Genomic DNA, 24,237 nt, shown 5'->3' on the forward strand with positions numbered 1-24,237 from the left:
TTGTGGGCCCAAATCATCGTCACTTGTAAATTGTGTGTGTGTTTGTGTTTGTGTTGGGTGTGTTTGTGTTGGGTGTGATTGGTGCACAGGCAGAAAGAGTGGATGGGTGGGATGTTGTAGGGGTAGTTATGAGTTGATTATTGGGTTCCAGACAGATTCAAATTCAGCAGTTTGTTTTCTGAGTGAGGCAGTTAGTTTTTCCATTGATATATATTCGGTGAGTAAGTTTTTCCAATGTGCAACATTTTTTTTTCTCCACTTCCAGTTCATGAGGACAGTTTTCTTGCCGATGGTTAAGGCTATGAGGAGTATTTTGCTGGATGTGATATTTGAGTTGATGGTAGATATGTCTCATAGTAGGCAGAGTGTGGGTGAACAGAGTACAGAGAGGTGGTCAGTGATGTCATGCCAGAATAGTTTTATTGGTGTACAGTCCCAAGTGGCGTGCAGGTATCTGTCTGTGGTGTTTTGTGTGCACATAATTTAGAATCAGTGAAGCCCATTTTAAACATCCTCTCACCCGTGTAGTGAACCCTGTGAATAATCTTGTATCGTATGAGTTTAGCTCTGAGTCTGTTAACCCTGAAATGAGGGAAACTCTGGGTTTTCCGTTTCATTCACATTTTTACATTCAACTGAAGTCCATACTTAGAGGGATCTGGTCTGCCCTTCTGACAAAGATATTACATTTTAAAGTGTTGCAGAACGTGAACTTTTTAAACACTGGGGAACTCTGGTGCTTTTGAACGCAGCACAGTTGGTCGGTTGCCACTTCATGCCTACGTCACTTCCGTCTCACAACCTTCTCCGAGATTTTACCCAAGATGGCGTCTACGCAGTTAACGGACGAGGAGCTTTTCTCTGAACTGAAGCGTCTGGGCTTCACCCCGGGCCCGGTAACCGAGAACACCCGGCCGGTGTACCTCAAGAAGCTCAAGAAGCTTCGAGAAGAGCAGCAGCAGCGAGGCTCACGGCCGAGTAAGACCCGCAGCGGGGCCGCCATCAGCGGCTCCTCTGGCGGCGGCAGCACGGCGGGCTCCAGGCCAGCCAGCCGTGACGTCACGCACCTGATCTCCAACAGGAGACCGGGCCGGAAGTCGTCCGTCCTCGGCTTCAGCTCCGACGAGTCAGACGCTGAAACTCCTCTGAAGAGAAAAGGCCTGAACCACAGCACTGGGTCTCCACCGCTGAGGACCCGGTCCCCTGCCACCCTAAACACCGCTCACCATAGCCCGCCGAACAGCAGCACGTCCTCCCCGGGAACAGAGCCACAGCGGAGCGGCTCTTTGAGCTGGAGGCTACGCGGCACCTCCAGCCCCGAGGCGGGAGAGAGGGACGAGGAGTCCGGGGACGACGAGGAGGAGGAGGAGGAGGAGGAAGAAGAAGAGGAAGAGGCGGGCCCGGAGAAGAACTGTCGATCTGTGAACGGCTGCGGGGCTCACGGGAACCAGCTCACGGTACCCGGTAAGGTTTCAAATGTTCGATACGTTCTTGATAATAAGCGATTTAAAATGATCTGTGATTTTAATGAGCCGTAGTTTCACAAAGTACGGAAGCTTTAAAACAAAAGTGTGTGTGTGTGTGTGTGTGTGTGTGTGTGTGTGTGTGTGTGTGTGTGTGTGTGTGTGTGTGTGTGTGTGTGTGTGTGTGTGTGTGTGTGTGTGTGTGTGTGTGTGTGTGTGTGTGTGTGTGTGTGTGTGTGTGTGTGTGACCCTGTGTGTGTGTGTGTGTGTGTGTGTGACCCTGTGTGTGTGTGTGACCCTGTGTGAGTTCAGTTGTACCAGGAGTTGATTCTGAGTTCACGCTTTACAAAACATTTCAGGTGTCACCTGCAGAGATGTTCCAGCTTAACTTTCTCAGCAGGTGGGGAGGGAGGGTTTTATACTCTCCTGCTCCTCTTCACCTCCTCTACTGCTCCTCCATCCTCTCTGTTTAGTGTGCAAGAGTTTGTCTTTCATTTTTGAGACTTCTATTTTTGTTGCAGTGGTAACAAACACGTTATATCTATGATTTTCCTGTAGTACCCGGGGAGTACTCGGACTCCGACGAGGAGCAGGTCTCAGGCCTGGGTGCCGGGGACAGATCCAGGGAGCGTCTGGATCCCAGACGGAGACCGGTCCTTCCCCACCACAGAGCCAGCCGAGGGTCTCGGACAGTAGGGCCGATCCTAGTGGAGGACAAACCAGAGGGTTTAAACATGGTGGGGGGCCGAGGGGAAGATGGGGACGGTAACAGGAGGGACTCTGACACACCTGGATCCTTCAGGACCCACATCTTTCCACGCAAGTCCATCTACGTGTCCCTGAACCGCGGAGAGAACCACCACGTTAGCAGCGAGCCCGGAGCCTCAGGCCGCTTCAGCCTAGGGCTCAGACCGCGCTTCTCCTCCTACAGCAGCTTGAGCTCCTCCTACAGGAGCAACAACTCCAACCACAGCCCTGCTCCCTCCCGGCCCCACAGCCCCGCCTACCAACAAGCCGCGCCCCATGGGCCAGAGGACGAGTTGCTGCAGCAATTTAAAAGAGAGGAGGCTTCGCCATCCAGGTGCTTCAGCGCCCATTACCTGTCCATGATACTCCTGACCGCCGCCTGCCTCTTCTTTGTCTTGCTGGGACTCATGTACCTGAGGATGAGGGGCGCGACCACCAACGACACAGAGAGTGAGTACCTGAACACACCTGAGAATACTGCTAACAGTGATAGAGACAGTACAGGTGTGATAACCTGTCTGATTTACAGAGAGTACAGGTGTGATAACCTGTCTGATGTTACGGAGAGTACAGGTGTGATAACCTGTCTGATGTTACGGAGAGTACAGGTGTGATAACCTGTCTGATGTTACAGAGAGTACAGGTGTGATAACCTGTCTGATGTTACGGAGAGTACAGGTGTGATAACCTGTCTGATGTTATAGAGAGTACAGGTGTGTTTACTAGGGCTGTCCCGCTGGTGATCCAAGGTGGCTCAATAACCCCCCCCCCCCCCCAACTTTAATATTTATTAAGCACATTTGTTTGTGAATCAGGGGTCATAAACTGAAACTGAGAAACTGTCCTTCAAGCAATAATATATGGCCTAAAAGATTATTTAGACTTTTACTTATTTGATCATTTTCTTGACAATAACGCTGCGATAAAAAGTGACAAACACGCCACGGAACAGAGCAGCCTGGTGCTGAAGTGAAGCGACAGGTATGACCCGAATCACCTCTTAAGCTTTTTGCCTACGAAAAAGCGCAAGACAGTTCGTTCTTTAGCGATCTGTACAGTATGATTTGACTACAGAAGGACTAACTTCACTGTGTGTAGTGTCGGCTGCGCTCCGCTGCTGGCATCTCGTCTCTGTGGCGTGAACATTTGTCTCTGTCGCTGATTGTAACTGCGTCGTTGTTAAGAAAATAATAACATAAGTAAAAGTCATAATCAAGATAATCCTACAGGCCAAAGACTGGGCCTTTTTACCAGACGAGAGTTCAAATGAGATGTTTTCTCATTTCGGCCATATTTGACAAATTGCATCGTCTAAATCAGCTGGTTCTCCTTTTTCAGTGTCGTTGCCTGTGTGAATGTTATGTGAGGTGAGGTGACACCTGAGAATACAGGGTACAGGTGTGTTGACCTGCCTGATGTTACAGAGACAGTACAGGTGTGTTGACCTGCCTGATGTTACAGAGACAGTACAGGTGTGTTGACCTGCCTGATGTTACAGAGACAATACAGGTGTGTTGACCTGCCTGATGTTACAGAGACAGTACAGGTGTGTTGACCTGCCTGATGTTACAGAGACAGTACAGGTGTGTTGACCTGCCTGATGTTACAGAGACAGTACAGGTGTGTTGACCTGCCTGATGTTACAGAGACGGTAGGCGTGTTGACCTGCCTGATGTTACAGAGACAGTACAGGTGTATTGACCCGCTTGATGTTACAGAGAGTACAGGTGTGATGACCTGTCTGATGTTATAGAGAGTACAGGTGTGATAACCCGCCTGATGTTACAGAGACGGTACAGGTGTGTTGACCTTCCTGATGTTACAGAGAGTACAGGTGTGATGACCTGTCTGATGTTATAGAGAGTACAGGTGTGATAACCCGCCTGATGTTACAGAGACAGTACAGGTGTGTTGACCTGCCTGATGTTACAGAGACAGTACAGGTGTATTGACCCGCTTGATGTTACAGAGAGTACAGGTGTGATGACCTGTCTGATGTTATAGAGAGTACAGGTGTGATAACCCGCCTGATGTTACAGAGACGGTACAGGTGTGTTGACCTTCCTGATGTTATAGAGAGTACAGGTGTGATAACCCGCCTGATGTTACAGAGACGGTACAGGTGTGTTGACCTTCCTGATGTTATAGAGAGTACAGGTGTGATAACCCCCCTGATATTACAGAGACGGTACAGGTGTGTTGACCCGCCTGATGTTACAGAGACAGTACAGGTGTGTTGACCTGCCTGATGTTACAGAGACAGTACAGGTGTGTTGACCTGCCTGATGTTACAGAGAGTACAGGTGTGTTGACCTGCCTGATGTTACAGAGAGTACAGGTGTGTTGACCTGCCTGATGTTACAGAGAGTACAGGTGTGTTGACCTGCCTGATGTTACAGAGAGTACAGGTGTGTTGACCTGCCTGATGTTATAGAGAGTACAGGTGTGTTGACCTGCCTGATGTTATAGAGAGTACAGGTGTGTTGACCTGCCTGATGTTACAGAAGACGGTACAGGTGTGTTGACTAGAGGTGGGTGATATGGGAAAAATATCATATCACGATTTCTTTTTTGGCAAAATCACAATTTTATCACAATTTTTTTCACACTGATCTTTAGACAGATTTGTAAGTTACTGACCAGTTCAACCAAAGTTATTTCCCTGTATAATGTATTTAAATGCACAAAAACTGTGCAGACAAGTTTAATCTATTTAAAAAACATCTTTGTAGGAGGTCTCACCCAGAACATCTTCAGCAACAGAAATGTCTTTCCCTCAATTTGATCAACATTTATGCACAATTTGAAGGTTTTCCTCACCACTTTGAAATTGTGATTTAGTTATGTGTCCTCTTTTTATGTTCATCAGGAACATTTTCATGCAGTGATGCATTCATTTAAAAACATGTAGACTTCGAGTTCTTGTGTTTCTGTTCTATTTTAGCCCTGCAGAGTTCCTACAGCTGTAGCTTCATACAGGCTCTGAAGCCTTTGTTGTTTTTTATGACATCAATGGACTAACTTTAGTTTTGTTTATATATAATCAAACATAATACTGAATGTGTTCATTCTGTGACACATGATCAAAGTAAGTTTTACTGACAGAAGAGTTTAATTCACAGAGGGGGTGGGACATTGTTGATTGACAGACAGACAGTCACCATGGTTACTCACTCTCACCTGCCTGCTGCTTTGTAACATCGTTTAGCCTAATCCTTATAGGTTCCGTTATCACAACAGGTGAGCTTCGGGTGGAGAGGCTTGATAAGTAACTTTTAAAAACTGAGAGAGAGCAGAAAACACCGACAGCAACATTTAAAACACCGGGGTTATATCTCCACTCACTGACTGTCTGAGCTCCGCTCTGTCTGTCTCTGACTGTTAATGTCTCTCCGGCTCGTATAACGGTTTCTTGTGTCGCTATCTGAGATGTCTCTCTCTCTCTCTCTCTCTCTCTCTCTCTCTCTCTCTCTCTCTCTCTCTCTCTCTTGCTCTGAAGCTGATGTGATTCTGCTCTATTTTGCTGCTAACACTAGGACCACCAACAGTCTAGACCCCCCTCCAAGCGCCGCAGACGTCTTTCAGACGGCATATGCAAATTAAATTGTTTGTGCTCAGAAGCACACAAATAATGCATTTTTTTGATGAAGTTAAATACAACTTACTTTTATCTACAAACCAAATAGGCTCTCAGCATAAGGCAGGATTAGTAACCTTTTAAATGTCGCATGTTAATTTACATTATCTGTCTGCTTTTTTAGTGCGACGTTTTTACTGCTGCTCCACATCTCCCGTTGCTAAAACACATTCAACAATAATTAAACATACATAAATTTTAGTCTATTATATTGTTGGATATATTAGGCTATGCATTTTAATAAAAACACTGCAAAAAAAGAGATAAACACTGATGCTCGTCCTCCTCTCTGCAACTGGGTTTGTTTCCCCGACATAGAGGAAATCATTGACCAACACACAGGCACGCCAAAAACAACAACAACAACAAAAACACGGCTATCTATGGGCATGACAAATTATATAGCCTACAAAAAGAACTGCAGAAATCCATAAGAGATGCAGCGGCGAACAAACAAACAGATGAACAAATGAACGATCGGCACCTTGGACAGCGCCGTGGCACGTAATGCACATACCTGCGGCAAAAGTGCTCAACCTTTGCGGTGCACTTCCCACTCACAGGGCGCTTGCACCCCTTGCAGAAGACAATGGTCATGTTTTTCTTGCAGTGCGTGTTTGTCTGACACTGCCTCCTTCTCAGCTCTTGTGGATGTTGTGGCTCCACGGGCACCGACGTCAGACTGGCCTTGACACGCAGGTGTTCCTCTCTCTGTTCCTTTGCCGGCTCAAGAATGATCATGTATCTATGTGTCTATGGTCTCTATCTATCTATTTGTATATCCTATCTATCTGTCGGTCTTTGTTAAATTCCTGCGCATATATATGAAGTCTATAAATAGAAACAATAACTAATAAAAATTAATACGATGCGCGAAAACAATCCAGGGAAATGTATCATTTTCAACTGCCGTCAATATGAAGGCGGCGGCGGTTAGAGGTATAAATGCTCAGAAATCTTGTGTTTTATTTTAGTTACAACATACAGGACACATATTTAAGAAAAGTCATTGGATGAGAGGCTCATATGTTTTTTTTATTTAAAAAGAGTTATTTGTATTATAAAAACCCAAACCGTCCGTCACACGGTCTTGGCGGTTCTAGTGTTAACACTCCGCAGGAGTTGAGAGGGATTTTTTTTTAAAAAGGCAGTTTTGCTATGTTGAACACAGAGACTTATAATACAGCAGTTCAGGTTGCAGAGCTTACAGAGCGCGACTGCACTCTCTCGCGTGTTCGCTCCCTCTTGCTCTCTCTCTCCCCCGCTAACTCTCAATCTCTCAGGCACGCAGCAATTTTATGAATAAATGAAAAATGAAATGAGAACAGGTCGGAAATATACTTGGGCCGAGGTATCGTCTTTGTGTGGGAAACACTGGAGATTAAATATTTTCAAACATGTTGTTGGTGTAAAGTTGTCATTTTTATTGTGCTGCACTTTTTTTTGAATTTGCCAAATGTCAGAGTTGTGTTAGTTTAAGTGCGTGCGTGTGTGTGTTTTCATGTATTCATGTGTTCACTGTGTGTGTTCATGTATTCACCCGGTGTGTCTCTGTGTGTTGCAGTTAAGAGTCACCCGTTTGGCAGCGACTTTGACTCTTCATATGTAAGTACAGATCTCCTCCTCTTCTTCACTCTGATGATCCACACTTTCACCTTCAGGTGACCTCTGTTATTTCTTTCTGTTTGCAGAACAAGATGGACAAAGACCTGATCCTGAACTTGCTGCTCAGTCTCCATGACCACCTGGCCCAGATCGCAGGTAAATCTCGCCCCTCCGCAGACACCAGCTGATCCGATCATGTGATTCATCGCCATCATTAACGGCTCGTACAGTGTTGATGTTTCAGTGTGTGCAGTTACTTTGATTCTACAAGCTTGTGAACTGTTTGTTGACTCAAACAACGTGACACACACCTGCACACACACAAACGCTCACGCACACATGCTCACACACATACTCACACGCTCACACATACAAATACACATGATCACACACACGCTCACAAACACTCACACGCTCTCGCACACACATGCTCACACACACGCTCTCGCACACACATGCTCACACACACGCTCTCACACACACATGCTCGCTCTCACACACATACTGACATACACATGCACACACACACAAGCACACTCACACACATACGCTCACACAAACACACACACACACACGTGTGACATCATCATTCTGTGACATTCTCTTGATTTCAGGTCAACATGACTGTGGAGACTCGCAGCATCACAACCGGAGTCTGACCCTGAAACAGGCCTCTGACTATTTAGAGGTATGTGTGAACAGCAGATCTTTACCGAGTGAGACTCACCAACAGTGCCGTAACAAAGCGCCGCCATCATCACACCTGAATACATTCATTTTGATTCCGTTATATTAGTGTACCAGTCTTGGAATTCACATGAGAGAGCATGGCACAGCTGCACACAGACAGAGGGGGGGGTCACTTCGTCCCCCCGTTACGCCTGCACCACATTCAGATTGAAGGAGAAATATAACAGGGGCGTAAAAATCACAGCTTGAAACGGCAGCCTAAACAGAGTCACTATTTCCTGGTACATTTAACGACAGCATAAAGCTTCTTTAAATATTCCAGTTCTTTGAATGTTTGTGTGTGTGTGTGAACAGGCTCAGAATCAGCAGTTCGGTCCGTTCATTCTTGTCTCTCTGGAGTGGATCATCAGGACAGGACAGGACGTTGGGATCAGGTAAACACCTCACCTGGGGCCCATACTACGAAGTGAGATGAACAGATCCAGGGTCTCTGTGGGTCCAGCTTCACTAACACTAACATCAGAGAGCGTGATTAACAGTCACATGAAGCTGGTTATCAACATAAGTTACCCTCGAGTTTCAGAGAGTGCTTTCACATAAAAGGGGCGGAGTTAGCTTCATATGACCTATCACAATCAACCCTGTTTACTGTGTGTGTGTGTGTGTGTGTGTGTGTGTGTTTCAGGCTGACCGGACTGACCGCTAATGACCCCGTCACTGATGTCTCTGAGATCTCTCTGCTTGAGTCCACACATCCCAGAATGCCATTCACTTGTCGCTTCCGCAGAGCCTTCCTCATCGTCATCAGCAGAGTCTTCCTCATCGCAGCCGGTGAGATTAAATATTCAACAAAAACAACAACACTGGTGGAAACACAAACAGACCCCTGCAGTCACAGGTTGATTCTGTTTCTTTAAGAACACGTTTCTGTGAACATAATGACAACCACCTGAGGCCGCCTCATCCACATGTTTACATACACACAGATTTAAAGGACAGTGTGTGGGTGTCTGTCTGTGTCCAGTGTTTCCCACACATACACCATAGACGGTGCAGGCGCGCTCATGGCTCCTTGCAGCAAAACTCCTATCTCGACTCATGCGGAAAGACAGGAACCAAGAGAGCGAAATCACATCAGCGTCATTCTGTGGAAAACACTGGTGTCTGTGTTTATTTATCTTACATATAACCCTGTTTAATCCTGTCTCTGTATGAATGACATGTTTTATCAGTGAGGAGCTACAGCTGTAGAGTCTGTTTTAACGTGTGTGTGTGTGTGTGTGTGTGTGTGTGTGTGTGTGTGTGTGTGTGTGTGTGTGTGTGTGTGTGTGTGTGTGTGTGTGTGTGTGTGTGTGTGTGTGTGTGTGTGTGTGTGTGTGTGTGTGTGTGTGTGTGTGTGTGTGTGTGTGTGTGTGTGTGTGTGTGTGTGTGTGTGTGTGTGTGTGTGTGTGTGTGTGTGTGTGTGTGTGTGTGTGTGTGTGTGTGTGTGTGTGTGTGTGTGTAGTGGTGGGCTGTGTGTGGAGTGTGGTGTGTTACATGAAGTATCGCTGGAGGAGAGAGGAGGAGGAGACCAGACAGATGTACGACATGGTAGAGAGGATCATAGGTGAGACACACACACCTCCTGTACAGTAAAGGTTTTTTGTGCTCTGTATTATCTTTAGTCTGTTGTTTAACATAAACTGTGTGTGTGTGTGTGTTTTCAGACGTGCTGAGGAGTCACAGTGAAGCGTGTCAGGAGAACCAGGACCTGCAGCCCTACCTGCCCATCCCCCATGTCAGAGACTCACTGGTCCAGCCTCAGGACAGGTCTGTACAAAGGTCATATGTTTGTGTTGTCATACAGGGAGAGGATTTAACATTTGTGATGTCATACAGGGAGATGATTTAACGTTTGTGATGTCATACAGGAAAAGGATGAAGAAGGTGTGGGAGCGAGCGGAGAGCTTCGTTTCGGCGAATGAGTCGAGGATCAGGACGGAGACTCAGAGGATCGGGGGGGCGGACTTTCTGGTGTGGAGGTGGATCCAGCCGTCGCTCACCTGTGATAAAACCTCCTCAGGACCGTCCAAAGTGTGGCAGGGGAAAGGTAAAGGCAGCATGGGTAGCCCGAGGGCGTTTGTGAAGCAGCTGTGTGATCATATGACCTCATCATGTGACCTCATCATGTGACCTTCTCTCCTCAGCGTTCCCTCTGGACCGCAGGAACTCCCCCCCCAACAGTCTGACCCCGTGTCTGAAGATCAGGAACATGTTTGACCCCATCATGTGAGTCTCTTTCTGTGACGTCCCTTCCTCTGATGTCACTTCCTGTGTGTAACCCCCTGGTTGTGTGTTTCAGGGAGGTCGGGGAGAACTGGGACTTGGCGATCCACGAGGCCATCCTGGAGAAATGCAACGACAATGACGGCATTGTCCACATCGCTGTCGACAAGAACTCCCGAGAGGTAAGAGAAACACCTGAGGGATGTTACAGCTACATGCTCTTAGTGGACATGAACTCAGGAGATGTCAGAGTTCTTATTGGTTTATGTCCTGGTTAGTGACTCACTAAGCATGCTCAGTAGAGTTTCTCCTGCTGGTACACCGACTGCACGTTGAGAAGACGTCCGGTTCAAATATAGGAATGTTTATTTTGAACAAACACACCTCAAGCAGATATCAGTCCTGACCATTTATCAGGTGTGTCTCCATAGAGCTGTATGAGAAAACTACTGCCTCCTCTAATACCACAGGTGGCCACTGGGTGAAATGGTAAAATTCAAGTGATCTCTCTCTCTCTCTCTCTCTCTCTCTCTCTCTCTCCAGGGCTGTGTGTATGTAAAGTGTCTCTCAGCAGAGCATTCTGGGAAAGCATTCAAAGCTCTGCATGGCTCCTGGTTCGATGGTGAGTCACACACACTCCTACACACCTGTCTCTCTCCATCACCTGTTTTTCCTACAAACTGTTTTCATCTGAGAGCGACAAAGATCTCGTGACTCTGAGGGTGTTTTGAGCTTTGAAAACACTGGAGCCAAAACGACATCAATCGACAAACTCTCACAAAAAGGCCATACTATACGTGCTACCCAGGTATACTAACGGCCGTCCAGGTATATAAAGGGCTGCTCAGGTATATTTCCCGTCCTTTTTCATGCATAAAAGAGAGAGTGAGTCAGCTGGTGGCACCGGTTGAGGTGTGACGTCTCATGTAAAAACAGAAACAGACGCTCAAACTTTCTAGTGTTTAGGACAACTCTTTCACCTCTGTGTGTGTGCCTTCAAAATAAAAGCTCTTTAAAAAAAGTCTGTAAATATGACAGACATGACTTTTATTAATATAAGCAGGGGTTAAATCAGTCTGGTCTGTCAGTGGCTCCACACTTCATCCACGTGTGAAGACCCTCTGGAGACCTGACACACGGAGATGCACGTTCCCTGCTAACCGTCTCATGCTACATTTTGATAACACACACACATACAGATACAGCGTTTGTCAGACATAGGAGTAAGTCACACATAAACAAGTCTCAACCTTCAAGTCTCAAGCAAGTCACAAGTCACTGCGGTGAGAATCAAGCAAGTCAAGTCATACAAAATTTCCAGTATGAAATTAGTTAAGACAGTGGTCATCTTAAAGTTGTTTTTATTAATATTGGTTTAATTATGTGGTACACTTTATACCCTTCTGTTTCTTGTACTACAATTTCAGAGATTTTAATAATATTAACAATTTATTCAGCATTTTTCCTGTCATTACAACTAATGTTGTCAGGCGGTGTGACAGTAATTCAAAGCAGTAAAAAAAGGTTAAAGTGAACAAACAGTTTCTCATTATGATGTGAATATTTATTGTACCTTATTCGTTTATTTGTATATTTGTAGCATTATTTATCTGACTTTAAATTGGATGCTAAAGCCTCTAAAAACATTGCCAATAGAATGCAATCCTAAATTATTGTAAATACAAAACACACAAAAAAGAAAGAAAAGAAGGGATGCGCAGTGAGTCCACGTCTGCACATCAGAGAACATGACAGCTGCTTTACTGACATTGTGTCTTATTGTGAGTCATGTTAGTCACATACAAACAGAACACTCCGGGGTTTCTCCAGAATGAAGGCGGTCCAAGTTGTGTATCTGTGTGCTCGTGCATTTACTGTACTGTGCCGAAGCACACGTCTCCGAAGCGTGCCAGGTGGAGCGATCACACTGGTCGAATGAACTGGACTTTAGGGGTGAAGCGTGCTTACAGAGTGATCGCACCCTGAGGGCCTGTTGCATTGGCCTGGCCTCTGCTGCTGGTATGCTGCATGCGCCCCTCCTCTCTAGTGCTTGAGCACACCTGTACACTGACAGAGCGTTTGTTTCCACAGGTAAACTGGTGACGGTGAAGTACCTGCGTCTAGACAGGTATCATCAGCGCTTCCCTCAGGCTGTGAGCTGCTGTACCCCCCTGAAGGCCTCCAGCCCCTCCCTCAGCACACCCAGCAGCAACTCAGGGAGCCGCCTGATGCACAGAGCCTCCTCCTCCTTCTCCACCTTTTCTTCATCGGGATTCTCATGATGCAACATCAACCACACACAAACACGAACACCCTCTGCTGCTTCATCACAGGAACACTTCACTGCTCTTGTTTCGGCTCAGAGAGGATGAGTGGTGCTTCTCCTCCTCTCTCCTCCCCCTCCTCCTCTGTCTCCTCTTTCTGCTCTCTCCTCTTTCTCCTCCTCTCTCCTCTCTCCTCCTCTCTCTCTCTCTCCTCTCTTATCTCTCTCTCCTCCTCCTCCTCTCTTTCTATCTCTCCTCTCCTCTCTCCTCCTCAGCTTCATGTGTCATGTCTGTGAGCTTCAGTACGACACAGTGTTCTCCTGTTATTATCATTATTATTGATTATTATTATTTAATCAGTGAGGAGGCTGAATATACATCAGAAGCTTTATGACACACACACACACACACACACACACAGCAGAAAGTGATTGTGTTCCTGTCAGTTATTACCCGTATATTACCAACTTTATATCACTATGTATAATTTTTTATTATTTACCTTTCATGTCATGTTGGCTCATGTTAAGCCCCTCCCCCTCTCTGAGGTGTGTCTCACCTGTTTCTCTGGCAGCGAACGGAGGACTCTGATGATCTCTGCGAGGACGTTCACAGTCGCTCTTCTTTTTACAGCAGCGTTGTATTTAAGAGACGGAGTTGATTTTGGATGCAGTGATTGGACGTTGGACTCACTTTTTGCAGTGTGAAAATGTACAAATGATGCACATTTCAAGTTTTCAAAGTGCTGCCCCGGCGTGGAGCAGACACCCAGCTGTGCCTTATCTTCGTGCTGTTTTCAGTCTGGCACTGCGTCACTGAACAAGATGGAGGACATGATGACGGAGCAGTTTGAAGGGCTGCTAATGCCCACCATAGATGTAGTTTTGGTAGATTGACATCTTCAGTTTTTTTTTTGTTGTAGCAGCTTTCTTTGTTATTAAACCAAATGTTTCTCTCTATTTATTACTGTTATTTTTATAAACAGCCCTGGTGACGTGCTTTTTAAACGTCACTGGTCCTGTTACATTATTCATCAAACCTTCATCGAGCTAACGTCAGCCTCCAAACACACACACAGGTGACAGCAGATGTGTACCTGTCCTGCAGAAGGGTCTCCTTGCAGTGTGAGGGTCCTCCCTGCAGCTCGAGGGTCCTCCCTCTGTAGCTCGAGGGTCCAGCAGGAAACAGGCTGAATATTTTTGTTTCTGTTTGGACGCTCCTGCTCATCCTCCACTTTTAAAGGTTCTTTTTTCTGGGATGTATTTTGTGTGTTTTCTGTAAACACTGTACATTGATGTAACTGTAACATGAACTATTATATGCAGCTTTATTTTCATGGCGTTGTTCGTTAGGAGTCCCTGACCTGCGAGCCAGAGGGGGGAGGTGTACAAAACTACAGACATTTAAAGAAACAGATGTTTTAATGTAATTTGTTAATTGTACAAATGGCTCAAATTAAAGGTTTATTAGGAGTTTTTAAACTCTGTTTTCTGTCATGTGTGCACAGTAGGGCTGGGAATCTTTGGGTTTTCTGGGAATCGATTTTTGATTCAAAACAATTCTGGATTCATTGATCCATGGATTGGATTTCATACTTCAGGATCTATTTCAGTTATCTGTGAGACTGGCTGAATTTCTTGTTGCTCTATTTGGCGTTCTACAGAGTTGAAGAGCTAGCTTTAGCACTTAGCAGGGAGGGACTGATTAACCAACCCAAAAAACCCCCCGATTTTTGGAAGTTATGAATCGATTTTAAATCTTAGAAGAGAAGAATCTTGATTTTTACATAAATCAATTTGTTTCCCATCTCTAGTGCACAGGGTCCTTTTTTCTTTTGGTCCAGGTGTTTCAAAGTCTGAACACCTGTCTCAGTTTACACCTGTGACATGTATCCATCCTTTCCTCTTGCTCACGCTTTTAGATGTTAATATTTTCTGTTTCTTTGCTCCTCAATAACAGTCAACTAAATATCTAGTTGATAGATAACATATCTATATTTCAGGTCATCTTTTCTGATCAATAAGTCCGTGCAGCAAATCAAATTATACAGAAACCTGAACAACACACACATTAAGAGTGTTGGAGTTTGTCTTCATTTTACTCCTACTCATGAAAAACGTTTCAATACGAATGATCATACCACGTACAGAAAGTCTAGAAAGGATATAAGAGCAGGAGCTCTATATGTCCACCAGGGGGCAGTGACAGTGATCAGTAACCCCTCAGCAGTAGAAGAAGAGGTTCGTTGTGTTGTGTCCACCAGGGGGCAGTGACAGTGGTCAGTAACCCCTCAGCAATAGTAGAAGAAGAAGAGGTTCGGTATGTTGTGTCCATATTAGGAGATGTTCTGAGCTCCGTGGGTCAATGATCCGCTTCTTCTTAACACCTGATCCCGTCACACTGATCCGGATCACCGTGACGGTGTGTTCGCTGCTACTGCTCTCAGGTAAGACTCACATTCCGCGCACACACACTCCTTAATGGTAGAGTTAAACGTGTGTGTGTGTGTGTGTGTGTGTGTGTGTGTGTGTGTGTGTGTGTGTGTGTGTGTGTGTGTGTGTGTGTGTGTGTGTGTGTGTGTGTGTGTGTGTGTGTGTGTGTGTGTGTGTGTGTGTGTGTGTGTGTGTGTGTGTGTGTGTCTAACTAAAGCTGTGACTTTTATTTTGACTCTCTGTCTGTCTCTCTCTCAGCGTGACTCACTGTGTGTCATGACCTTCCTCCTCAGACGGGGGGCGCTCTTCACTCTACATCGTGCTCTCAAGCAGGGCAGCAGCTCGGTCTGCCCCCCCACTCGGCCGTCTGCCCTCATAGGTAGACTCACCTGACACACCTTCAGAGGATAATAAAAAATCGTCAGTTGTCATGTCCGTGGTCTCCCACGTTTTTAAAATCGTCTGCTGTGTGATCATAGTCCTCCTCTTTGATTGGTCTAAAACCTAAACTCAGTGTTCATATCGTCACCTGGACTCTCTCACACCATCGATTGAGATCCAAGTTTACCTGCTGTCACACCTGTGTGGGTGTGTCCTCAGGTATGACTGGAGAGTGTAGGTCCTCTGTTCACTTAATAAAACAGTTTGTTTATTTCATGAGGTCAGTGAACACATCACGGGGCACTATAAACACCAGACTTGCGCAACAACTCAACACAGACGTGTGTGTGTGTGTGTGTGTGTGTGTGTGTGTGTGTGTGTGTGTGTGTGTGTGTGTGTGTGTGTGTGTGTGTGTGTGTGTGTGTGTGTGTGTGTGTGTGTGTGTGTGTGTGTGTGTGTGTGTGTGTGTGTGTGTGTGTGTGTGTGTGTTTTCAGGTGACGCTTCATGTGTCCTGTTGTGACATGTCACACACGTGTTGTGTTCTGTAGTGACATGCCGTGTTGTGCCGTCTTCTCCATGCAGCCCGTCGTCCCTCGCTGTGATCGGTCATGTCTGGTTTCAATCTGCTCCATCTAATAACCAAGAGTCCTCCTGTAGCTCTGAAGCCCTGCAGTCTGCCCTCAGGTGTCCTGACCGCTGTGTGCTGTGCTCACCTGCTGAGAGCTCACCTATCTAACACCTGCTGCTGCTGTGTTTGCTGTGTCTGATTAACTCGGTGTGGAACATGCTTCTGGTTTATGTTTGGTGCTCTCAGGCAGCGGGAGGTTGTCAAAGGTTTCGATTAGGGCTGGGCATGTTAACGCGTTATTTTCGCGTTAATTAATTAATTATCGCCGACAATTATTTTATCTCGCATTAACGCAATTTTTATTATTTATTTTCTTATTGTAAAAGTCTGTTGCTCACTGGCTTTTATTTTGTAAAATTCCATCGTGAGCGAGCGTAGTGCGTTGCTTGTTGCTGCTGCTCTCACAGGAAAGAGGAAACACTCAGAAAAGAATTGACGGATAATCAAGCATGGAGAAGTGTACGGAACTTTTACATGGCCATTTTCATTTTTAAGTTCTTCCAGACGGCGCAGTCGACAGAGCCAAAGTTATTTGTAACCACTGCAAAGTTGAATTTTCTTATCACCGGAGTACTTGATAAGTACTCCAAAATATGTTGCTGCCAGAAACTCAGGCGGACGCTGAAAGGTCGTTTCACTTGTCTTGACTTTATTTAAGCGTTTAACAAAGACCCAGTACCTTCATTCACTCTGCCTACGAGTCTCTTCAGCTGCTCAATAATAACTACAGCTTTCTTGCTAACTCCGGAGCATCGCAACAACAACTCTTCTTCTCTGAACTTCTGCATATCACTGTCACTCACAGACTCCACCTGCGGCGCATTTAATTAATAACGTCAACATGAACTGCTTGAATAATGTTGCAGTTCAGAAAAATACATTAACATTAGCAACTTTGAAGATGAAATTAAAAAGATTATAAACTAAAGAATTTCAAAATGACAAGTACAACAAAAATGTGTTTGTGGGGTCCCCGATAACCAAACAATAAACATCAATGTTCTCAATTGACCTGTCACACTCTCCCCCACTTTAAAAATGGCGTCCCGACATTTTCATTATACGTCTTAGCCTAAAACCTTTCTGGGCAGTTTTTTTTTTATATATAACAAACAGGATGACATTATGCCCTTGCAGTGGCAATAAGCTTTAGTTTTGTATTTATTTGCTTTGATTACATTGTTTAAGTTGAAGTACATTTACAATAGAAGTGCGCTATACACTACTTTTGAATTCACTTTGTTATACTACTTTTGCGTATAACAATGCGATTAATCGTGATTAATCTCAGGAACTCATGCGATTAAAACTTTTAATCGTTGCCCAGCCCTAGTTTCGATACATATTTAATGATCAGACCTTCATCATTCCAGATCTTCAGTTTCAGTTTAAACAAAGCAGGCACACTGAGAAGAATGTTGGAGAGGTTTCTGGTTCCGTACTGAAATGTTGCCATGATAACAAACATCCATATGGTTTTATTTTTTATTAAAATCATATCTAGGTTTAAAATGCTGGCATGGTGACCCAGGATGTTTCCTGAGAGCTTCAAGCTGACCTTCGATTTCAAATCTGTCACAGTTTATTTAATTTAAGGAGAAGAAGAAGATTTCCTTTATTAATCCTGCGAGGAGAAATTCCATTTTATACTCCGTTCTTAAACATACTACACACACACACACACACGCATGGACTGATGGAGAGATGTCAGAGTGAGAGGGCTCAAGTGCAAAGTGTCAGTGTCCAGAAGTGAACTGGCACCCCTCCAGCTACCAGACCAATTTTGCACTGGGACTTGAACCAGCGTTCCTCCGGTTCCCAACTCAAGTCCCTACAGACTGAGCTACTGTGGCATCAGAAGTTAGATTTACCCACACACAGAGAGGAACCTGAACACATCACCACTGAGATTAACCCACACACACACAGCACCTGAACACATCACCACTGTGATTAGTGCTGCATTCAGGTGCTGCTCGGGTGGTCACAGTTTCTGAGTTGTGAAGTCGTTCTTCTGACTTCAGTGTGTTCAAGTGATTTCAGTTTAGAAAGTCTGAATCTTGTAACAACAGCACAGAAAAAAGAGTTGATGGTACGAATAAGAAGATCAGTGAAATGTTACTGATAAAAGTTATATCTGAGATCAAAGTTGATGTGCAATACCTGAATTAATTAAAAGTATGTTAACATCAACTAAACATATTTGTCCCCCATGTGATGACAAATCTGACGTCAAGTCAGGAAGTCGGGCCCCTCATTCTTCAGCAGGTGTTCATGTGACTTTTACAACTCAGAAACTCGTTTTTCTAATGTGTCAGACACCACGTGAATGCAGCATCACACACACACCAACAGAAACCTCACAGCAGCTTGAAAGTACATTTTTGCTTGTTTTTTGTTTGTGCTGAGCCTGAAGTGACGTGTTTTTAAAACAATGCTCACCTGGTGTGCAACTCTTCTTCCTGCCGTCTTCAAAGGCGGTCTTTGTTAATATTTGTGCCACCCCCCCCCCCCAGGAGCTCGTAGGACTAAGAAGACATGGCCAATGACTTTCACTAAGGAGGAGCTGAAGGAGCGACTCACTCCGAAGCAGTACCATGTGACCCAGGAAAGGGGCACTGAAAGGTGGGAGGAACACCTGTTAGCATTGTTAGCTGTTTTTGCAAACTTTGACTAACATTTTGTACAGTGCATTCACAGGAGAGTTCACCGACCATAAAGACGAGGGGACGTACACCTGTGTGGTGTGTGGAGCTCCTCTGTTCAGGTGAGAGCTGTGACCAGGTGGTCATCATAAGATAAAGTTTGTTACAATAAAGAATCGTGTTAAAAAGATTTCCAAAACTAACTTTGATGTTTTTGTTTTTGTCTCAGCTCAAGCACTAAATTTGACTCTGGATCAGGTGAGGTTAACCTACGCTAAGAGTGAAAATACTAACATGTTGATGTTTGATAGGTATAATGTTAACATATCAACTACCTAATGTTAGCATGCTAATTTTAGCTAAAGAGCAGTAATACAGAGCTGAGGCTGATGGTGTCAAAGAGTTCTTCCTCAGGTGAACATGTCATTTCTTTAAAGCTGTCCCTCAGCTGTTTCTAACCTGAAGCTTTGATGAGTTCAGGGTGGCCAGCTTTCTTTGACCTGCTTCAGGAGGAGTCCATCTCAAACTCTGACGACTTCTCATACGGGATGCACCGAGTGGAGTCCACCTGCAGCCAGGTAACCTCCAACACCCAGTCCACCTTAAAACATTCACTCATTATCTACTGTATAACACCTGCAGCCAGGTAACCTTCAACACCCAGTCCACCTTAAAACATTCACTCAATATCTACTGTATAACACCTGCAGCCAGGTAACCTCCAACACCCAGTCCACCTTGAAACATTCACTCATTATCTACTGTATAACACCTGCAGCCAGGTAACCTTCAACACCCAGTCCACCTTAAAACATTCACTCAATATCTACTGTATAACACCTGCAGCCAGGTAACCTCCGACACCCAGTCCACCTTAAAACATTCACTCATTATCTACTGTATAACACCTGCAGCCAGGTAACCTCCGACACCCAGTCCACCTTAAAACATTCACTCATTATCTACTGTATAACACCTGCAGACAGGTAACCTCCGACACCCAGTCCACCTTAAAACATTCACTCATTATCTACTGTATAACACCTGCAGACAGGTAACCTCCGACACCCAGTCCAACTTAAAACATTCACTCATTAGCTACTGTGTAATGCTGCATTCAGGTGCTGCTCGGGTGCTCCAAGTTTCCGAGTAGGGAAATCTTCAGTTCAGAAAGTCTGAATGTTTGTATCAACAGCACAAACAAGCGTTGATGGTACGAAGAATAAGATCAGTGAAAAGTTTGATGCAGCATAACACCTGCAGACAGGTAACCTCCAACACTCATGCTGCATTCATGTGGTGTCGGACACATCAGAACAACAAGTTTCCGAGTTGTAAAAGTCACATGAACACCTGCTGAAGAATGAGGGGCCCAACTTCCTGACTTGACGTCAGATTCGTCATCACATGGGGGACAAATATGTTTAGTTGATGTTAACATACTTTTAATTAATTCAGGTATTGCACATCAACTTTGATCTCAGATATAACTTTTATCAGTAACATTTCACTGATCTTCTTACTCGTACCATCAACTCTTTTTTCTGTGCTGTTGTTACAAGATTCAGACTTTCTAAACTGAAATCACTTGAACACACTGAAGAAGAACGACTTCACAACTCAGAAACTGTGACCACCCGAGCAGCACCTGAATGCACCATCAGTCCACTTTGCCTACATTTTAAGTCTCTCTCTCTCTCTGTTTTCAGTGTGGCGCTCACCTGGGGCACCTGTTTGATGACGGACCTCGCCCAACAGGAAAACGTTACTGCATTAACTCCGCCTCCCTGGACTTCCAGGCCAAAGACTCCTCCCCCTCCTCAAGAGCTGAAGGAGGGGCCAAACTGGGAGGTGAAGAGAAAACAGAGCTCTGAGAAGTAGACCCACCTGTGTCCACACCTGAAAACATTTTACAGTCTAAAAAACTGGGGGGGCGTGGAGGTGACAGGTGGGGGTATAACAGTATATTTATATTTATAGTGTTTATAGATGATATTATAATATTGAACGTGTATTTTTGAAGTGGTATTAAGAATAATATGAAGTCATCTGTGGCCTTTAAGTTTGATGAAACTTTGAATATCAAATCTTCTTAATGACTGTGTTTCTTTCACCAAAAATAAAGAAATTACAAATATTGAACGTCATGTCAGAGTGTGATTATTTTCCCCTTGAGGTTCAGCAAACACTAACATGTTTATTAATATGTTCTTTATATCAGTGTATATATATACACTGATATAAAGAACATATTAATGTTCTTAATATGTATACATCAAATATGGTGGTAACCATGGTTACACAGTTATACTGCAGTCGCCCCAAGAAAGATTTTCAGGGACTTTCCTCGGATAACCTGTCTGATCCTGTTCTGCCTAGTAACAGTGGAAGCGGATTTTTGATTGGCTGATGAAATAAAAGTGGGTTAGGCAGCTCGTTAAAGCTGCGATCCCTTTCTACTTTCACTTCATTCGGCGCAAAGAGGAGACTGAACCTGACACTGAACGCAGCACCTTTACCTGAAGAGGAATCATCAGAGAAACGAAGATGAAGCTGTTTCTGAGTCTGTTTGTCCTGGTGGCAGTCTGCAGTGCTCAGCAGAAACACAGTGAGTATAACTATCATCATATAATACTTCTTTATCTATCTATTAATAACTCTTTCCACAAGTGGAAATGTACATACCTTGTATTATTCTATTATTGTATTTTTTCTCCCTTTATTTAACTGATGTAAGTATGTTTGATTTTTAACTTCTTGTTATTTTTGATAATTATATTCCTGTTTCCTGTTTCTTGAGCTGTTGTGACAAAGACATTTCTCCCATGGGGGATCAATAAAGTTTATCTTTATCTTAACTATACTTTATAGGCTACTCTGCTCATTAACACCGCTTAATCTATCATAAACACTAAATACTGCTGTTTTTAAAACTTTAAATTCTTTGTTTTAACAAGTATAAATACTGCACAACACCTGAAACCGCGTAAGAGTGAGACCTCTGTCGTCCAACATATCTTTGTTTCTGATCGACTGATTGGTCCATACTGTCTCTTGTTGTTAACATATAAAACCTTAAACTGTTTGTGACTCAGTGGAATTCCCCGAAACGATTAGTTTCGTTTTCCTCTAAACCCTGTGTGTTGTAGCAGCGCTCCCTGCCGGTCACAGATGGAACAGAGCTTTCATTTACACAGTGGCTGAATCTCGATGTCTTCCCTAAACCCTGAGCCCTTACTGACTTTATTGACGTCACCTGGAAAGTGATTAAGTGCATGAGGCTGCGAGGGCTCCAATGGTTAAATACAAATGGGACAGCACTTTGCAACTTCTCTGTAACCATGACAACATGATTTCATGTAGGAAAGCTTATTTTATGTTTTTTTTACTTTACTCCCTCACAGCCATGGCGCTTATAAAAAGTTCTGCTCAATATAGGCCTATTATATAAATGTATTTGTTGTGGAATAAATAAAGGTTTATCTTACCTTATCTGTAGATATGCCCACTTACGGACAGATAGATAGAGGGACAACACTAAGCCCTCACAGACTTACCGGGAACATGTTTGAGGGTGGACATCGAGATTGAGCCAATAATCCTGTTCTGTCCTACCAGTCCCAATAACCTGTCAATCAGTTACCATCGAAACAAAAAAGAATGATTTTTTTTAATGAGAGCAGGAAATGAATGTCTCAGTGTGTTTATGGAGTCACAGCGCCCTCTGCAGTAAGCAGCTGTAAACATGGCGGTGTGATGACATCACTTCCTGTTCTGTGTACCTGCAGCTCACCCTAAGGTCCAGGTGTACAGCAGTGCCCGCGGCGAGTTCGGGAATAAGAACACCCTGATCTGTCACGTGAGCGGCTTCTACCCTCCCGACCTGACGATCACCCTCCTGAAGGGGGACAAGGAGCTGGCTGGATGTAACCAGACCGACCTGGCCTTTAACAAGAACTGGCACTTCCACCTGACCAGGAGCGTGGACTTCTCCCCCACCACAGGAGACGAGTACACCTGTCGGGTGCAGCACGGCTCCAACATCCACAACTACGCCTGGGGTCAGTTCACCTGTTTAACACCTGTATGAATGAACATACAGGGAGATAACACACCTGTGTAATGTTTGAATTGTGTGTGTGTGTGTGTTTGTTTTGTTATTTACGGTGTTTGTTTTTTGTTTTTGTCTCCACAGAGCCAAACATGTAACTCGTCTTCATCGTCTTCAGGTTTACTGTCCTCATCAATCAACAGGATCAGTTTATTCTTCATCTTCATCCTCCTCCTTAAAGAGGCTGTGTTTCTGGATCAGCTGATTGTCTGCAGGGTTTGATTGTTTTTTTGGGGTTTCTGAGTTTTTCAAATCATGTGTGTAAATATGAAACTGATTCTGTTTATTAAATCTTCACATTAATGAGTGATCAGCTGATTGATATGTAAACATTGTGGATCAGCTGATTGATATGTAAACATTATGGATCATCTGATTGATATGTAAACATTAGAGATGAACGTGATCAGCTGTTTTCTTTGGTAAACTCGAGTTTTGAAGGTTCTGTTGGTTTTTCTTCTTTGAATAAAATAACCATTGTTTTTGTTTTGAATTAAACTTTATAAAATAAAGTGATTTGTGAACAAAATGTGTTTTTATTTATTGAACTCATCGGTGTTAGAAACAAGTCCAAGGTGCGAGACTGTACTGAGGTCAGAACTGTTCATTTAAGACGAGTGGTGCTCATCACCTGAGCGATTCAGAGACCTGGCCAGGTGGGATCCATCATTTCAGCTCCCAGAACAGCTGATTTGAGTTAAATAGACTCGGGCCGTTTCCGAATATCCAGAGTTCAGTAGGCAGTACGTACTATTCAGTATGGAGTTTCAGTATACTGAACTTTCGTGGTCATTCAGTGGTCATTTTTTGGGTCCACCTCAGTATACTGAACATTTTAGTGTGGATAATAACTTCTGGGTTTTATGCAGTATGGATCAGATGCATCCTTTCAGGAAAATAATTGTATTTTACCCACAATGCTGTGCGAATTTAAACGTAAATCGTCACGTCATGTGCGCCTCCAAATCAAAACAAACGAGCGTGGACTAATTGAATCAATTTTTAATCTAGAGTTAAAGTCCCGACTGAAATCACTACTTTTAATTAACAACAGAAAATATAACAAATGTCTGCATTATTATAAAACCTTTTCCCCTCTATTTAAATAATGATTTAACTATTTAAATGAGTCTTTATTGGTTTATTTTACTTTATATTCCGTATCTTACTGTCTTTCATTTGTACTTTCCTTTATGTACTGTATGTTATCTAGTTATTTAATCTGTATTTTACTTGATTTACATTGTGATATTGTATTTTTTTTTACCTGACTGTATATGTGCATTACTCTTAAAACGGGTGGATGCGGCCGGTTCGGGTAACGTAAATGACGCCACTTCCATACTGAATGAATCGGAAGAAGTAGGA

At 44.1% G+C, this 24,237-nt stretch overlaps 3 protein-coding genes across 9 annotated transcripts; all 3 read left to right on the top strand.

Annotated features, from left to right (window-relative positions):
* The first annotated feature begins 818 nt into the window (after window positions 1-818).
* Window positions 819-14,152, top strand: lemd3 (LEM domain containing 3). Its single transcript, XM_020638772.3, has 14 exons — window positions 819-1,464; window positions 2,022-2,660; window positions 7,412-7,452; window positions 7,539-7,608; window positions 8,067-8,140; window positions 8,497-8,576; window positions 8,828-8,973; window positions 9,647-9,748; window positions 9,849-9,951; window positions 10,053-10,231; window positions 10,329-10,410; window positions 10,484-10,589; window positions 10,951-11,029; window positions 12,499-14,152. Exons 1-14 carry the CDS (start codon window positions 825-827, stop codon window positions 12,687-12,689), a joined length of 2,532 nt encoding a protein of 843 aa, XP_020494428.2. The 5' UTR covers window positions 819-824; the 3' UTR covers window positions 12,690-14,152.
* Window positions 14,153-14,965: 813 nt separating this feature from the next.
* msrb3 (methionine sulfoxide reductase B3) lies at window positions 14,966-20,900 on the top strand. 7 transcript variants are annotated; one of them, XM_020638776.3, is made up of 8 exons: window positions 14,979-15,117; window positions 15,397-15,482; window positions 16,068-16,169; window positions 18,630-18,738; window positions 18,803-18,880; window positions 18,988-19,016; window positions 19,239-19,336; window positions 20,468-20,900. In XM_020638776.3, exons 3-8 carry the CDS (start codon window positions 16,094-16,096, stop codon window positions 20,630-20,632), a joined length of 555 nt encoding a protein of 184 aa, XP_020494432.1. In that variant the 5' UTR covers window positions 14,979-15,117; window positions 15,397-15,482; window positions 16,068-16,093; the 3' UTR covers window positions 20,633-20,900. The 7 variants fall into 7 exon arrangements, with proteins under 7 accessions (XP_020494431.1, XP_020494430.1, XP_020494433.1 ...); XM_065951580.1 differs by having other exon boundaries at window positions 15,097-15,117; window positions 15,362-15,482; XM_020638774.3 differs by lacking the exon at window positions 16,068-16,169 and having other exon boundaries at window positions 14,976-15,117; window positions 15,362-15,482.
* Window positions 20,901-21,208: 308 nt separating this feature from the next.
* On the top strand, window positions 21,209-23,398 carry LOC109987632 (beta-2-microglobulin). Its single transcript, XM_020638778.3, has 3 exons — window positions 21,209-21,366; window positions 22,547-22,819; window positions 22,954-23,398. The coding sequence occupies exons 1-3, from the start codon at window positions 21,306-21,308 to the stop codon at window positions 22,965-22,967; spliced, it is 348 nt and encodes a 115-aa protein (XP_020494434.1). The 5' UTR covers window positions 21,209-21,305; the 3' UTR covers window positions 22,968-23,398.
* The last annotated feature ends 839 nt before the right edge of the window (window positions 23,399-24,237 follow it).

This window comes from Labrus bergylta, chromosome 23 (genome assembly GCF_963930695.1).
Source record: "Labrus bergylta chromosome 23, fLabBer1.1, whole genome shotgun sequence".
Classification (NCBI taxonomy): domain Eukaryota; kingdom Metazoa; phylum Chordata; class Actinopteri; order Labriformes; family Labridae; genus Labrus; species Labrus bergylta.

What these genes read in the sequence shown, in the direction of transcription:
- lemd3 (XM_020638772.3), top strand. Translation starts at nt 825, where the DNA reads ATGGCGTCTACGCAGTTAACGGACGAGGAGCTTTTCTCTGAACTGAAG. An exon ending in GCGACTTTGACTCTTCATAT is followed by an intron (nt 7,453 to 7,538) that starts GTAAGTACAGAT and finishes TTCTGTTTGCAG; the next exon opens with AACAAGATGGACAAAGACCT. An exon ending in TCGACAAGAACTCCCGAGAG is followed by an intron (nt 10,590 to 10,950) that starts GTAAGAGAAACA and finishes CTCTCTCTCCAG; the next exon opens with GGCTGTGTGTATGTAAAGTG.
- msrb3 (XM_020638774.3), top strand. Translation starts at nt 15,380, where the DNA reads ATGACCTTCCTCCTCAGACGGGGGGCGCTCTTCACTCTACATCGTGCT. An exon ending in TCGGCCGTCTGCCCTCATAG is followed by an intron (nt 15,483 to 18,629) that starts GTAGACTCACCT and finishes CCCCCCCCCCAG; the next exon opens with GAGCTCGTAGGACTAAGAAG. An exon ending in TAAATTTGACTCTGGATCAG is followed by an intron (nt 19,017 to 19,238) that starts GTGAGGTTAACC and finishes TGATGAGTTCAG; the next exon opens with GGTGGCCAGCTTTCTTTGAC.
- LOC109987632 (XM_020638778.3), top strand. Translation starts at nt 21,306, where the DNA reads ATGAAGCTGTTTCTGAGTCTGTTTGTCCTGGTGGCAGTCTGCAGTGCT. An exon ending in CAGTGCTCAGCAGAAACACA is followed by an intron (nt 21,367 to 22,546) that starts GTGAGTATAACT and finishes GTGTACCTGCAG; the next exon opens with CTCACCCTAAGGTCCAGGTG.